The 15,779-nt window shown below is 37.3% G+C and overlaps 1 protein-coding gene across 1 annotated transcript in view; it reads right to left on the reverse strand.

The window, feature by feature from the left end:
* Positions 1-5,706: 5,706 nt before the first annotated feature.
* Pros1 (protein S) overlaps positions 5,707-15,779 on the reverse strand; it is a 69,203-nt gene continuing 59,130 nt past the window's right edge. The window contains exons 13-15 of the mRNA XM_038345363.1: positions 13,034-13,182; positions 11,244-11,469; positions 5,707-6,975 (exon numbers count right to left, since the gene is read on the reverse strand). Coding sequence (XP_038201291.1) covers positions 6,815-6,975; positions 11,244-11,469; positions 13,034-13,182 — 536 coding nt within the window. The 3' untranslated portion in view covers positions 5,707-6,814. The remainder of the gene's footprint in view (positions 6,976-11,243; positions 11,470-13,033; positions 13,183-15,779) is intronic.

The raw sequence follows: 15,779 nt of genomic DNA on the forward strand, positions 1-15,779 counted from the left end.
GCTATCAGTATAGCCAGGCTACACTGGACTCCCCATGACTTTTGATTATTAATCATCCTCTCCAGACACCTATCTTGAAATTGTTTCTCAGACAATCTATAGAACCCATATTTATGGGACATGTCACATATACTTTACACATGGGAGCAGAGGTGGTACTTTTGTGATATCTGTATGACTGGGACTACACCAGATCCTCCTCAGACCCTTGAGTTGTCACATGTATTCAATCTACAGAATTGATCTCTATGGAAGAGATCACATATACTCTATGAAGATTTTCAATATAATAAGGATTTACGCTTTGATGTACACATATGATTGAGTTAATTATTACCAGAAAACTTTCCCCTAAATTGTGCTGTACTTACAAATGCCTTAAACACACTGCCTAGTGTCAGACTCTTAAACTTTAAACCAACACCAGCTTCTGACTTGTGTTGGACCAGACTTCCTTCTTGAATAACATGAGACATTATTCTGCTGGCCTTGGTGTTTTCAGAGACCCCTACAATTTTTTATTATTTGTCCATTTCCTATAAATGGAGACTGCTTGTTCTTTCCTGGCCACCCAGACTTGAATAATCACACAGAAACTATATTAATTTCAACACTGTTTAGCCAATAACTTAGGCATATCCCTAGGTAGTTCTTATACCTTAAATTAACACATTTCTATTATTTTATATTTTACCACAAGACTCGTGGTATGTTACCTCTTGCTTCTTGGGCAGCTACATGTGTCTACCTCCTTCGGCAGCTGCATGGCATCTCTTTGACTCCACCTACTCTCTCTATATCTATCTCTTCCAGCCTGGTTATATTCTGCCCTGCCATAGGCCAAAGCAGCTTTATTAATTAGCCAATAAGAGCAACAAATATATAAGACATCATAAGTCACCTCCCTTTTCTGTCTAAATAAAAGGTAAGGTTTTAAATTTAGCATAGTTAAATTCCATATAACAAAACAGGTATCAAGAAAGAATTACATTTACAATATTTAGTTTATTTATATTTGGAAAATTTCATATCTAATTTATCTTTTATCACAACTATGGAAATTATAACTATGTTTCAAATTTTCAAAGACCCCAGAAACATATAATATTTCCTAAGCAATCAGGAAGTGCTTTGTAAGCAACTTCCAAAACTCCAGAATTTACAGAGACATCTCGCTGCCTGGACAGTCAACAGAAGTTCTTCTGTAAGATTGCATGCACCTATCTTCAGTTTACTGGCACATAGTATCTGGCAGGAAATTTGAAAGACTGTCTTGTTTATATTGCCTATTTGTCAATAACTTTCCTTTGCGTCCTGCCTAAGGTCTGGCACTTTCTTCTGTGAAGTAGGAACACTAAAGGACCATCCTGCCTGTTTCAGTTAGACAAAGTTCACTGGTTCCTTTCCTGTGGGTCCTGCATGTCCAGTTTATACAACACACCATGAAGCAGTCCAGACAAGAGCAGTTTCTTGCCCAAATGGCTAGCCTTGTCACTTGAAGGCAAATTCTATAAGGAGCTTCTTCGATACCCATGAACCTCTCCATTATAAAAAGTCTTTTTAAAAATATTTTTAAGGCCATATTCTGTAAGTCTTTGAAATGTTGAAGATTCTGTCTAACTTAAATATATCTGTATATATCTAGAAACCTAACCAACATGAGTACAAGTTTGACTATTATAAATGACTATCTATTAATCTGTAGTTTTTAATGATATGTTAAACTTTTAAATGAACTTCACAAGCACAATATCTTAAATAAGAGCAGGAATATATATCATATACACAGTGTACCAAAATCAACCTTAAATTTGTATCAATAAACCAAGAGCCATACCAATGCAAAGTATTCATCTCTATATCATATCCCCCTTATTTTATTTTATGTTTTTTTAGAAATTGACTGGGACCATTAATTACTTATAATTAAACCCCTTTAAATTAAAACAGGTTTATAAACAACAATTTGGCGAATTTGAGTATAGTCTTCTCCAAACTGTTTTCTGATGTTTGTTGGGCAAAGTATTTTTAAGGTTCACAGAGACTTTGGGGGGATCTTGTTCCATCAAACTACATTAGCCTGGAAGAAATCCACATGTTCAACTTCTGTAAAAACAAAAGTAGAACCTCTTTTCCAAAGCAACATATTATTAGACTCAAATTTTGAAGTCAAGATACCTATGTTGGTTTAGATACAATAAAATGTCTGTCTGTATTTAGTTCATTCATAGTCAAAAAATTTAAAGAAACACAGTAATATACATAATCCGGACTCTGTGTATAACAACCGTGTATATTCAATCTTTATGTGGCTTATTTTTCTTTACTCCTTTAATCTATGACTGTCTGTACTCTGTCTTTTTAAAGAATTTTTTTCATTTTTTAAAACTCTTAATTGCTTTTAATAACTTCCTATACTCTTTCTCTCTCTCTCCAAAGCCTGTATACATTTTTAAACACACTGTGTCTCATTTAAAGGTCTTTTATGTCTGAATCTGTCCTATTGTGTATCTGAAATCCTTTTTTGTTTAGGCGTGCTTTTTTTCTTTAATTGCTAAACTGGCAGGGCTAGGTCCAACTTCGTGGCTCTGCCTGTTTGCTCTGCTCAGTTCAACATGGGGAGGGGCATGTTCACTGCCTCTATGAGCCATGCACATCACCCCAGCTCCAGAGATGCAATCAGTCTATGTAACATGCTGTTGACTCCTAAAAGAGTCAGAGTTCACTCTGCCAGCACGAACCAGGAATCTGTCCCTGAAAGAAGCCTTGCAGTTTTTACTGCTTTCACCAAGTCAAGAAAGCTTTCTCTTAAAGGAATCAAACCTCTACTCGCCGCCTTCAAACAGAGTCTATCTGAAAAAAAAAATATGGCTACCAAGAAGCTGCACTTGGTGACTGCTTTTGTAGGTCTAGAAGCCCTCTTTTTTTAAGGATTTTTTTTAGGTCTTATGTGGATCCATGCCCCAGATGATGGGAGCCATTATGCAAGTAGAGATCTCTCATTTGTTTCCTGGCCACCAAGACCTAAATAATCACACAGAAACTATATCATTTCAACACTGTTAGTCCAATAGCTTAGGCGTATTCCTAGATAGCCCTTACAGCTTAAATTAACACATATCTATTTTTTTTATATTTTACCATGAGCTTCATTGTTTGTTACCTCTTGCTTCTTGGACAGTTACATGTTACCTGCCTCAATCTGTAGCTACATGGTGTCTCTTTGACTCCTCCTACTCCCTATCTCTTCCAGCCTGGCTATATTCTGTCCTGTCATAATCCAAAGGAGCTTTATTCATTAACTAATAAAAGCAATATATATAAATAAGGACATCCCATATCAATTTCCTACTTTTTATTCAAAGATATTCTCTTCTCTATTTTAATCTTTACCTGTCCCTCTCTTATCTTTCTTCTAGTATTTTTATTTTATATATATATATATAGTATTAAAAATTTCCACCCCCTCCCTTTTCCCCTCCTCCTACTTCCCTCCCTTCCCCCCTCTTCTAGTATTTCTTTTTTTTCATCTATGTGTGCTCTTTCTTCATCCCCTCCCTTTGATTTTTACTCATCTGTTTTTCCCTCACTCTGCTGCTTACATTAATCTCTTATGCTCCTTTGGTTCTTTTGGTTATCTCTGTTTATGTCTGTCTATCTCCGCGTATCTCTCTTTCTAGTATTTTCATGTTCTACTTTTTGAGGATTTATAGTTACTTTATATCACTACTTCTTTATCACCTTCTCTTTCCAATCCTTTACCCACTTGATGGCTTTCAATTTGTCACTGGCTACTTCTATTTAAGGATTTACATAAAAATAAACATTTTATCTATTTTCCTATTTTGTTTGTTCTCTGTCTCTACCACATAGTCTTCATGTTCTTTTTTTGTAGCACTTCTGTCTTCTCTCCTATTCTTTATCTTATTAAGTCTCTCAATGACTCAATCTTCACTTCTTCCTTGTCCTTTATAATGATTTCTTTTCTTCATCTTTGGCCTCCCACCTGTATTTACATATAACACATGCATGCCATCACCATGAGCAATACCAGCAGCAGAAGAAACACCAACAGTTCCCCACTATCCTCCTTTCTATCTCTTTCCACAATTATTCAGTTTCACATCTATCCTTCTGTATACTGACACATTCACACATACACAGGATTCAGGATGGAAGGACAGTGTTGACTGAGCATTCTGTACTGCCCAGTCCCAGTCCCTCAGCTGCTCAGTTCCAAAGAAATACACAGAGGTCTATATTAATTATAAATTGATTGGTCTATTCACTCAGGCTTCTTATTAACTTATAACTTATTTTAGTCCATAATTCTTGTCTGTGTTAGCCATGTGGTGACCTTTTTCGGAGAGGCAGTCACATCTTGCTTCCTCTGTGTCTGGGTGACAATGGCAGACTGAAAAATTCCTCCTACCAGAAGTTTCTTGTTCTTTTTGCCCTGCTTCTACTTCCTGCCTGGCTTCTGGCCAATCAGCATTTAATTAAAATGCAAGTGACAGGGTACAGACCATTGTCCCACAGCAGGAGAGGAGGAACACATAGAGTAAACTGAGAGTAAGTTTGGGCCTACACTTTATACTTCTGGTTTTCCAAGAAAAACTTCTGATCTTATAAAGCTAATGAGCAGCATGGATTCAGGCCTACAAGCTCAATGGTGAACCCAATGAAAGTAGGGATTGATTATCTATGCCTTTTAATCTGTAAAAAAGTAGATTTGAAAGCAAAGGAGAGTTTTCATGAACACAATGGAATAAGATACCTGGGTGAAAGCACAGAGGAGACACTTGGAAAGACAGGACTTGTTTATAGGGAAATGTAATAGAAATCAATGTGTGTCCTCATTCACTCAAAAGCCCACTAAGCTTTCAATGGGAACCCAATGATTATCCTAGTATGCAGTATTATTCAATGAGAAGTATAGAATCTCCAAAATGAAAATTTATTTATTTCCCTTCTTTTCCTTATATTTATCTATTTTTCTTGTGCCTTCATTTTATTAGCATATTTAATTAATTAATTAATTTTGCATTTTATTGTGGCATTCCATTCATGTATATAATATATTTTGATCATATATACTATTTTCTTCTTTTGTGTTGAGTGTATTTGTGTACATAGGGGAGAGGTCATACAAATGTGGAATCATAGAATACCTTTCTCAATTCCTTTCCATCATAATTTTTTGAGATGAACCTTGAGCTGGTTTCTGCTGGATTGATTGCCAGTGAATCCCTGGAATCTAGCTGTTTCTGCCTTTATCCACCAATGCTGTGGATGCAGAACAAGTCACCACACACAGTATTTGGTAAGTGCTAACTCAGTTTGTCCTCATGATTGAACGAACAACAAGCATTTTATCTACTGAGCCACCTTCTCACTCCCATCTTCTTTTTATACCAACATAATCAGAAGTATTTTGCTGTAGTTCATCACTTATTGTACAGAGTGGGAGAAAAATTACATTCCATAAGTCGTCTATACAATGGTCAGCAGGCACTCCACCCTCGGTGTGTGTTACACTTGCTCTTGTTCCCTTTCTGAACTTTATTCTACAACCGATATAACCATTCACCAAATATTACGGAATTGCCAGTCTTTCAGCTGGAGTTCTACTATGATATATGAAGAATCAGATGTACATTATATAATTTTATGCTGTGAATTATTCAAATAAAAACATTACTCAACTACTTTAAAAATACATATAATTTTTATTATTTTCATGTGGTGTAAAATATCTACAATAAAATAAAATTAAGTTTCTCAGACAGCAACAAAATGTCTGATGCACACCTGAAATGATCAAATCAGGAACAACAAAACAGCCTGTCCCTTGCAATACATTGCCAGCAAATGCTTGACAACCTTTCCTCCGTAATTCTTTCATTACAGAGCTAGAACAAAACAATATCCAGCCTCCCTATTATCATTATCTTTTTGTCAAAAAACCTACTTGACTTCTCATCACATTTTCAACTTCAACAATCACATTCAAGTCATCTAATGTAATTAAAACCCAGAGTACTGGAAAGCTATGAATTTCTCTGCATGTTGACTCTCCTCCCCGCCACTAAGGATTGCTGCCTTTCTGATTCAGCCCTTGTGCGGTCTCGTTTGGCAGACATGGCCACCCAGTGTCCACACCCCTTCCAGCTTAACCTGATGTCTTTGATAGAAATCAAGGCCTTAGGGGAAACATCCCAAGGGCTGCTGTTCCCATGAAAATCTGCCCTTCTTCTCTACTTCACTGATGGTGTCGACTCAAGTGTAAAGCTAGGAGGAAGAAAAATGAAGCCTGAGCAAGCCGCTCCCCACTCCAAGGAAATACTTTGGTGTAAAGCTTTGAGACATTCTATTCAACCCAGAATGTTATCAGCTCTGCTGCTGTCATAATGGTGGGGTAGGGAGCAACAACAAAACACAGTGTCTATCTGCATCTGTTAGCATTTAGCCACACAAGCCTTGGTTGGGGTTTAACTGATTCGCTTCTGAGAAAAAGAGACATTTAAATGCTACTTCAATGACAGTGAAATCTTACATTTAAAATAACAAACTAAAGCAGTGTCATTTATAGCCAATAAATTGAAATTTAAAGATTTCATGTGCTTCATTATTTAACTTCTAGGCTGCAAAAGAAGCAAGACTTTTTAAAACATGATTCATGTAACAAAGATCTGAGGAACAAGGTACCACATCATTTCAAACATTGCACATCACAGGTAACTCCTGCCAGCTGGTAATAGAGAAAGGAGCATAATTACAAGGGAGGGGATATTATGAGCTCAGATAACAGGCTTCAGATGTTCTTCTGAACCTTCCTCACTGAAGGACATGAGTGAGCTCTAATATCATTGTGTTTAGAAATGGCTTCGTCCAGATCCAACTGCACACCGTTGATGTCCACCTCCATGCAGCCACTGTAAAAGGCGTTCAGTGGTGTGGCACTGAAGGAAACATCTGCAAAGAAAGCGTCTGACCATGAGCCTAGTACTACAGCATCTCATTTGTTTACAGTTAGAAGAATTAGCCAGACTTCACAATCCCAAATAAATTCTCACCCTCTAAGAAAAAATTACTATTGTGATTCCATTCACCAAATACATGTTATGCTGGGTGTGAAGCTCAGCATGTCATAAGGTATTCTTATTTCATAAACACAGTCATTTCCAACCAAATTTAAAAAAGAAAAGAGCATATGCTTTTGATATACTGCATATACTATAAAATGCTATACATCAATTTCTCTTTAAATTTGAGCAACATTTTCAGTGCCATTAGATCATCTCTTCCACTCTGAATTGTGTCTTAGAAATCCTTTTGAAATGTCATGACAAACATGCCTTTTTATAATTTCTGGAACCAAAACAGATTTTTTATATTTCCCAAGAAATAGTTTCTGGCTGAGCATAAAAGCGAGTCATAATAAAAGCCTGACTTTTGTGTGATAACACTGTCCTACAAAATAGCCTTTTGAATTGTTCCTCAGTGAGTCGTTTAAGGTCATTAGTGCCACTGGGCTTTGCCGCACCTTTCACTCTCATTACCAAGAGTTGTCCTCAAGTCTCATGTAGCATCTTAGTTTCCTAAGAACTGTAGTCTAAGGCACCCACCTCCTTCCTCTCACTTGGCATTTCTCCATCATGGATTTGAATTCACAGTGAACATTCATTATTTCTTGTTTATCCTTCTCAAAACACATTATGCCAAAAATAGAAACTTCAAAAATTCTTCTTTCAGGTTTGCGACACAGTGATAAAATTTCTATCTATGAGCTAAAGGCATCTTTTAGGAGTCCTTTTCAAGTATGGCTGATGTCACCAATTATGCATTATTTTATCCATAATGCCATCACTGACTATGACACTAATTTACCCACAGGATACATAAAATATCTATATTCTAGTAATAAACAGAAATTAGTTTTGAAAAAATTTTCAGACTTAATTTCCTCTTAACTTTTGTTCATCAAAGAAATTTAAACTAATTTAATGATTAGTTTGTATATAAATAATTTATTAATTTCATAGTTTATACTCTAAAATATTTCTCTATTGCCTTCTCTCATTTTTCTTCTTCTCACTTTTTCTTTACAACCAACTACACTTAGTGTTATTGCCAATTTTGTATTTTTATGCCTTTTAAATGAATTCATTGTTTGATTCCCTAAAGTTGCAGTCATCTAATTTTTTAATAAATCTCAATACAGAATTCATTGGTTCATCCAATTACCTGTATCCATGCATCCTAATAACTAACCAAGCTGATGACTTGAACTCTATGGATCTTTTCTGCTTATAACTTTTAGAACCCATTTCCTTCCATTCTCCAAAATGTCAGAAAGGGTCTGTGTGTGTGTGTGTGTGTGTGTGTGTGTGTGTGTGTGTGTGTGTGTGTGCGCGCGTGTGCGTGTGCATGCGCGTGCGCGTGCGTGTGTGTGTGTGTGTGTGTGTGTGTGTGTATGTGTGTGTGCTCTGTAAAGATGCGTCTCTGACTAAGGCAGCTGAAGAGCTGAATGGCCAATAGTTATGCAGAAAGAGGTTTGGCAGGACTTTCAGGTAGAGAAAGGAAGAGGAGAAATCTAGCCATTCAGGAGACATTAAGGAGGTCAGACATACGGTACAGAGTAGAGGTAACCAAGCCACATGGCAGAATGTAGATACATAAAAGCAGAACAATGTAAGTTATAAGAGCTAATGAGATAAGCCTAAACTGATGGTGGATCTTTCACAATTAATACTAAGTCTTCATGTCATTATTTGCGGGCTGGTGGTCCCAACAAGAAAGTACTACTACCGCAAGGAGCACTGTGTGGGGGACATTAGGCCCTTGAGCATTTAAAGCAATAAAATAAAGGTTATGAATCCAGACACCGAATTCAGAATTCTCCACAGAATAGTTCATAAATAGGACTGGAAAATGCTTCCAAATAACTTTGTGTCTCTCTTTTTGCTTTTAAAGTCAAGGGGAGGCACGAGGGTAACTGAGAGGAGGAGGGGAAGGGAAACTGCCCTCGGGATGTAAAATAAATTGACAAATTGAAAAAAAAAGAAAATTCAAAACATGAAAAAAATGAATTGGAATCTTATTCTGCATAAAGAAAATCTGAGTATTTTAAAATTTGTCTTCTCCAAATTTAAAATAAACATTGTTTGGCTTCTAAAAGATTAAAAGAATGCTGAAGCCAATATCGTAGGTACAATATTAAGTAAACAGGAACGCGAGTTTCCTCCAATTTTCCCCATTTTGAATACGCACTCTTACCATGAAAGGATGCTTACGAGCTATCCTTTAACCGACCTGTTCTTTAACCATAAAATTCTGATTCTATTTCTGCTTCTTTGGATTCAGTGTGTGCAGCTATGCAATCACGCATGTTACCACCCTCGTCCAGCAGTTTCCTTATTGCCAAGTGATGATAGTAGTTGCCACATCACTATTCTGAACGTTGAAATAATTGATGCATCTGAGGACCCTGGATGGTTGTCAACTATTGTGGGCGTGTCAATGTAGCATGATTATTAACGCTATTATTACTATGTCCTCGGGTTACTCCGTTGCCTCTGAACTCAGGTCAAATATACCCACATTTGCTCCCCTACCCACTCTACTTGTTTATCCAGAATTAAATTTTAAAATTGTAATATTGATATGCCACTCCTTTGTCTTAAACAGTGTAACGACACCCAGGTCTTTTTACAACAAAACCCTAAGATAAGTCTATTAGTTACTCATTCAGACCTTTTATAGGCTCATCCTGCACTCCCTCTTGATCTAGGATGCCTTAGTCATAGTTCCGTAGTCTCCTAAGCTCACACACTGACCATTGTACCTCTATACACTTCAGTGCACACTCCTGCCACCTAGTTATATTTGCTTAACCCTGTAAAAAACAAATCTACTTTACTTTAGTCTCTTATTCAGAGAAATTCTTCTTGGTCCCCACAACCAAATCAGGTCCTTATTTTCATGTTCTAAATCTGACTTGTAATTTTTCTTCATAGAATTCATGACAATTTTAGTTATTTTGATATCTTCTTGAGAGTTGTTTAATGTCTGCCTCCTAAAATAAATTGTAAAGTCTCCATTGCAGAGAACATTGCTTTTTGCTTATCTGGGAAAATGGGGTTTTATTATTATTATTATCATAATTATTATTATTCTCTCATACAGTACATCCCAGTGGCCCTCCTCCCTCCACTTCTTCCAGCTCCTCCCACTTCTTGTCTCCCCCAGATGTTCTTAATTGATGAATTAAATATAGAGTGAATAAATATTGGCTAAGTGATGGATAAACTGAATAAATGTTGAGGTTACAATATTATAAGAAGAATGAAATGACATGTTCTTTCTGGTATAGTCCACCAAATGTAGCAAAAATCAATTAGTCTTACTGTACCATTAAAAATACACAAACTAGCCTGGTTTACAAGAGCTAATTCCAGGACAGGCACCAGAGCTACACAGAGAAACCCTGTCTCAAAAAAAAAAAAAAAAAAAAAAAAAAAAAAAAAAAAAAAAAAAAACACCACCAACAACCAAAAAAAAAAAAAAAAAACATACTGATGAAATGCTGGTATGAAAGCCCGGCAGTGGTGGCGCACACCTTTAATCCCAGCACTTGGCAGGCAGATCTCTGTGAGTTTGAGACCAGCCTGGTATACAAGAGCTAGCTCCAGGACAGGCTCTAAAGCTGCAGAGAAACCCTGTCTGGAAAAACCAAAAAAAGAAAGAAAGAAAGAAAAGAAATGCTGGTATGAGCCTCCAAAACAAGTGTAAAGGATATGAGAAATTTTGTCTTTAAATGTTTTGTTACTAAAATGTTTAAGATATTATTAATTTGGCCAGATGTGCTAGTGCCTGCCTTTAATTCCAGTACTCAGCAGAGAGGGTTAAGTGGATCTTTTAGTTCAAGGCCAGCCTGGTGTACTTAATAAATTCTAAGACAGTCAGACCTATATAAAAAGACCCTAGCCAGGCGGTGGTGGCACACGCCTTTAATCCCAGCACTTGGGAGGCAGAGGCAGACGGATCTCTGTGAGTTCGAGGTCAGCCTGGTCTACAAGAGCTAGTTCCAGGACAGGCTCCAAAGCCACAGAGAAACTCTGTCTCGAAAAACCAAAAAGAAAAAGAAAAAAGACCCTATCTCAATAAAAACAAACAAACAAAGCCAGAAGACATTTGATTTAAAAAACTCTTTAAGAAGCAAAGAAAAGGTAAGGAAATACCTGGAATGCCACCCAAGTAAGTGGCCACATTTCCTTTCATTGCGTTGTCCAAAATGGCAAGCTTTTCTTGGAGATCTTTAGAATAGATGGTGTCTTTCCTAAGTGGGGTCCACAGTTCCAGGCCATTTCTGTTGACATTACAGTTTAGCTGGGTTTGCTGATCAGAGCACAGAGATATGGCCTCTATTCGAGCCACCACTGAATTTTCAACAAATACCAGAATATCCTAAAGAGCAGAACAAAGACTTAATATATACAAGCACTGAGGGCAAAGCCACTTAATTAATTAATTAATTAATTAATTAAGATGTAAATGTTTACTGGCCTCTGAAGATTAAGTTAAATCAGCTGAGTTATATCATCAAATAAAGGAAATTTATCTGCTGTGCCTCAGGAATACTTATGTCTACAAATATCCCGAATTTCAAAAGTTACCTATGGAAAAGGAAGGGGGCACTTTGTGTTGGGGGAAAATCAGAGTTCTTTAGAATGCTTCAAAGGAGAAAGGTTTGTCTGGGTCGTTCAAGTAATCACACAGCCCAAGAACAATGTGGCCCAAAAAAAGAGACCAGGCATTGGGAGCAATACTTACAGTAGATACATAGAGAGACCCAAAAAAAGGAGTGTTTTTTATTTTGCTGCTGGCATTTTCAAAGGTTTCAACTTGCTGATGGTGACCTCTTCTGCTAACTTAGAGATGATAAAGAGGAAATATAAAAAGTAAGGCAGAAAAAATAAAGCAAAAATGGAGAGAGAAGCTATGACGGTTCCCAGGTAGTAAAGGTAATCTGAAATCGCCTCTCGGGTTGAAATACTAAAAGCAGTGAAAATTCTGTGCTTCCCAGCTCCGGAGAACTTGAGGAAATCTTTAACTTTATAAACATTTCCATCCTGAATTCATCAAAACAGAAGGCTGAGTCAGGCATTTCGGTGTATTCTTTTATCCCAGCACTTGGGAGGCAGAAGCAAATGGATTTCAGTGAGCTTGTGACCAGCCTGGTCTACATAGTGAGTTCAAGGACAGCCAGGGCTACACAGGAAGACTGGCAATGGTGTGAGGTGGGACAGGGATGATGTGTAGAGGTGTTACAGAACAGAAACTCACAACAAATTACACTCTAGTTTGCAAGATGAATCCCACCTTTTTGTTTATTACAGTGCAAACAAAAAATCTAATCTTGGCATAAACAAGTTGTTTGCAAAAACTTGCTACAGTTCACAGAGCAGGACCTGGGAGGAGGTGTTAGCAATCAGCACTACTAGAGATTGGAATGGCATGGATCTCCTGAATAAGTTTGTGTTTCTTTCTATCTATGACTTTCCTGTTCTTCTTCATTCTAAATTGGAGTCAGCAGAAAGAAATTAAGAGGAATGGTTTCAGTTTTCCCTTGTTTTCCTTATTTACTTGTGGGGTAAAAGACTAAAGTGCAAGAGAGAACAATTAAAACTGTACAGAAAGCAACTGAGAGCAGACTGTTATCACACCCCTGTTTTGTACACAGATAAGTCCCCATAATACTTCACAGATTCTGAACATGGGTAGATAGATTTGTATGCCCTCTATGATGTCTCCCAGCAATCTGAATATGTGTGTTTTGCCCAAAGCAACCTGTTCACGACTTTTACACCCATGGTAGCCCGTGCATGAGTCTACCAAACCATAGCTCTAGATGCAAAGGTTTCTCAATACACCAATATCTTTTCCTTCCAGACTTTGGATATCAGCTGACAAGTCAGGGGGAAAAAAGTCAAACAAAAGAGAGGTTCAATTATATTGGGAATAAGGTTACCTGAGAATTTTCAGAGCTGGAGTCCAACAAGGACAAGGCAAAGGGCACTGTGTCTCGAGAAACCAAGGCAAGCATAACTCCAGTGTCAGTGGATGGACGGATATTCAAGGTCATATTTATTTGCCAACCCTCTGCATTTGTTACATTATCTATTAAAATGATAAGCAAAGTGGAAAGAAAGTAATCATGGTAATTATAATAGAGAAAATAGTAATTATCAATTGTTATAATCTGATTAATATTCAAAGAAACTTTGTGAAATACTAAAGACTTTAATGCCTTTTCTCAATGGAAAAAAACAGAACAAGTTTGCTTTATTTTTAAGTGCAAGTATAGTCTCTGCATATCCATTCTGGACTGTGATATTAAGGGGCATTCCAAAGTCCCGTTTTCTCTTTGACAACTATGCCTCTCGTGCAAATTCACCAGTGTTCCGACCTCAGAGCGTTCAGATCTTCCAGGACACATTAGAAGGAAGGTCAACAGATTCACTGTATTCATATTGATATAAAAGTCATCAACCTCCCCCATTATTACTCAATTCTCCAACAATGGGAGGGGGAAATATGTTCTCTATAAAGGGAGAGAAGATAATCTGGTAGCAGAGAAATACCATGCAGTCCACTTATATTTGGTAATATTCTTACCTTGACACTTTTCATCTTTTAAATTACTATCTCCCAAAATGGAGCCCAGGAATAGGAGGTATGTGTCCCGATCATCACTTTGTTTCTCATAGCAGATAATGAATATTCACTGAATTTATGTTTTCAAAGTACAGGCATTCACCCCTAATTACAGTCATGTAATGGAGACATATATGATAGTGTTTACCTAAGATCATGTCTCCTAGTGAAGTTATAGTTGGCTTTCTTTACATAAGTCTATTCCGTGATGTTCACCAAATGATGAAATTGCCCAGTGGCACAGTGATAGTTAGCTTTAATCATCAACTTGACATAACGTGGAATTAACTGGGAGAAAATTCTTAATGAAGGGTTGTCTACATTGAATTGTCCTGTGGGCATGTCTATAGGGAGTTGTCCCAGTTAAGTTTAATGATGCAGAAAGACACAGTCCACTACTGGTGGCAGCATTTCCTACACCGATTGTCCTAAACTGTGTTAAGAGTGGAAAAACTGAGCTGAGCACAAACAAAGTGAGCATGCATGCGTTCTTTTCTCTCTAGTCTTGAATATGGGTGTGACTAGCTATTTTATGTCCCTGCCACTGTAACTTCCCCAGTATGACCTGACACTGTAAGCTGAAATAAATCCCTTTCTCCTCTAATTTGCTTTTGGAAATGAAACCAGGACAGGCACATTTTTCAGAACATAGTCACTTATTAAGGTTCACAAATTACTTAGCCTCACATACTTTTAAAAAGTAGTTTATAATATAAATGAAGTCTTCATCTATTGTGAAGAAGTAATAAGGAACAAATTTTAGGTCCCACTTGGAGTCTTTGAAAGGGTAAGCATGAATGAAGAAATGCTTTCTTTTGGCTAGATGTTCTTCTATTTAGCTGCATATACAGAGACTACACTTCTCATTACAACTGTTACGCACTGAAGCATGATTAATAAAAACTCAGAGACTGAAATTCGTGTTCAACCTGAAGATCTGAAAACCAAAGCAGCCAGCCACTGGCTCTTTCTTACCAGGATCTCAGTTCTGAAATGGCGATCCTGCCTCCAAGAATCTCAGAATGAGACTGTCTGAGAGCTGTTACCTCCCATTTTAGAATCTTTTCTAGTTCTGGGATTAAGATGTGCATCACTGAGATTAAAACCATGCACCATTCGGTTTCTATAGCAACTAGTGTGGCTACTAGGAATAAAAGTGTGTGCTACCGCTGCTTGGTAGTAAGGCTAGCCAGTGGGGCTGTTTTAGTCTCTGATCTTCAGGCAAGCTTTATTTATGAAAATACAACTGAAATGCTACTACAAACCGGGCGGTGGTGGCGCACGCCTTTAATCCCAGCACTTGGGAGGCAGAGGCAGGTGGATCTCTATGAGTTCGAGGCCAGCCTAGTCTACAAGAGCTAGTTTTAGGACAGACTCCAAAGCTACAGAAGAAAAACCTGTCTCAAAAAACAAAAAAAAAAAAAAAATAAGCAAAGGATATTAAATTCATACTAAAAAGTGTGTGGAAGTTATAACATTAAATATTAATTATGAAGTAAGTCATTTTCAAACTATCCACAAAATAAAGTAATTTATTAGTTACAATGTAACTTATTTTAATATCTTTCTCTGGAAATTTCCTCCAGGAAGGGACTCTTCAGGAATCATTGCTGCTTTGCTTTTTCACTGTAAAGCCAAACAATAATGTGAGCTGGAAGCCAGAGTTCACAGACAGTCCCAGAATTACAATTGTGACAGCTGCAGACAGGTCCTACTCCTGCAGATGAGCCAGGGGTGAAATAGGAAAAGCCTACCTGTCCCTGGGGCATCAGCGAGGTTAAAGCACTATTCAAAGTGGATTTGGAATATAGTTTGTCTAACAAGCACAAGGTTAATATCAAGAAAACTCAGGTAATGTCATTATTAATATCAAAAATAATTTGCACTTATTGGAAAGATTCCTTCTGATTCTCATCTCCCTTTAAATAAGCAAGCTTTTGAAGGATGGGCCATTTGACCTCTAGTTGGGAGCTGGTGAGCTCTCCTTTACACCTTTCCTGCCTTGAACAAAAGGTCTGTCACTCCAATAGCCAGGCAGACTAAGCTCATGCCAGCACCAG

The sequence above is a fragment of the Arvicola amphibius genome, chromosome 10 (assembly GCF_903992535.2).
Source record: "Arvicola amphibius chromosome 10, mArvAmp1.2, whole genome shotgun sequence".
NCBI classification, from domain to species: domain Eukaryota; kingdom Metazoa; phylum Chordata; class Mammalia; order Rodentia; family Cricetidae; genus Arvicola; species Arvicola amphibius.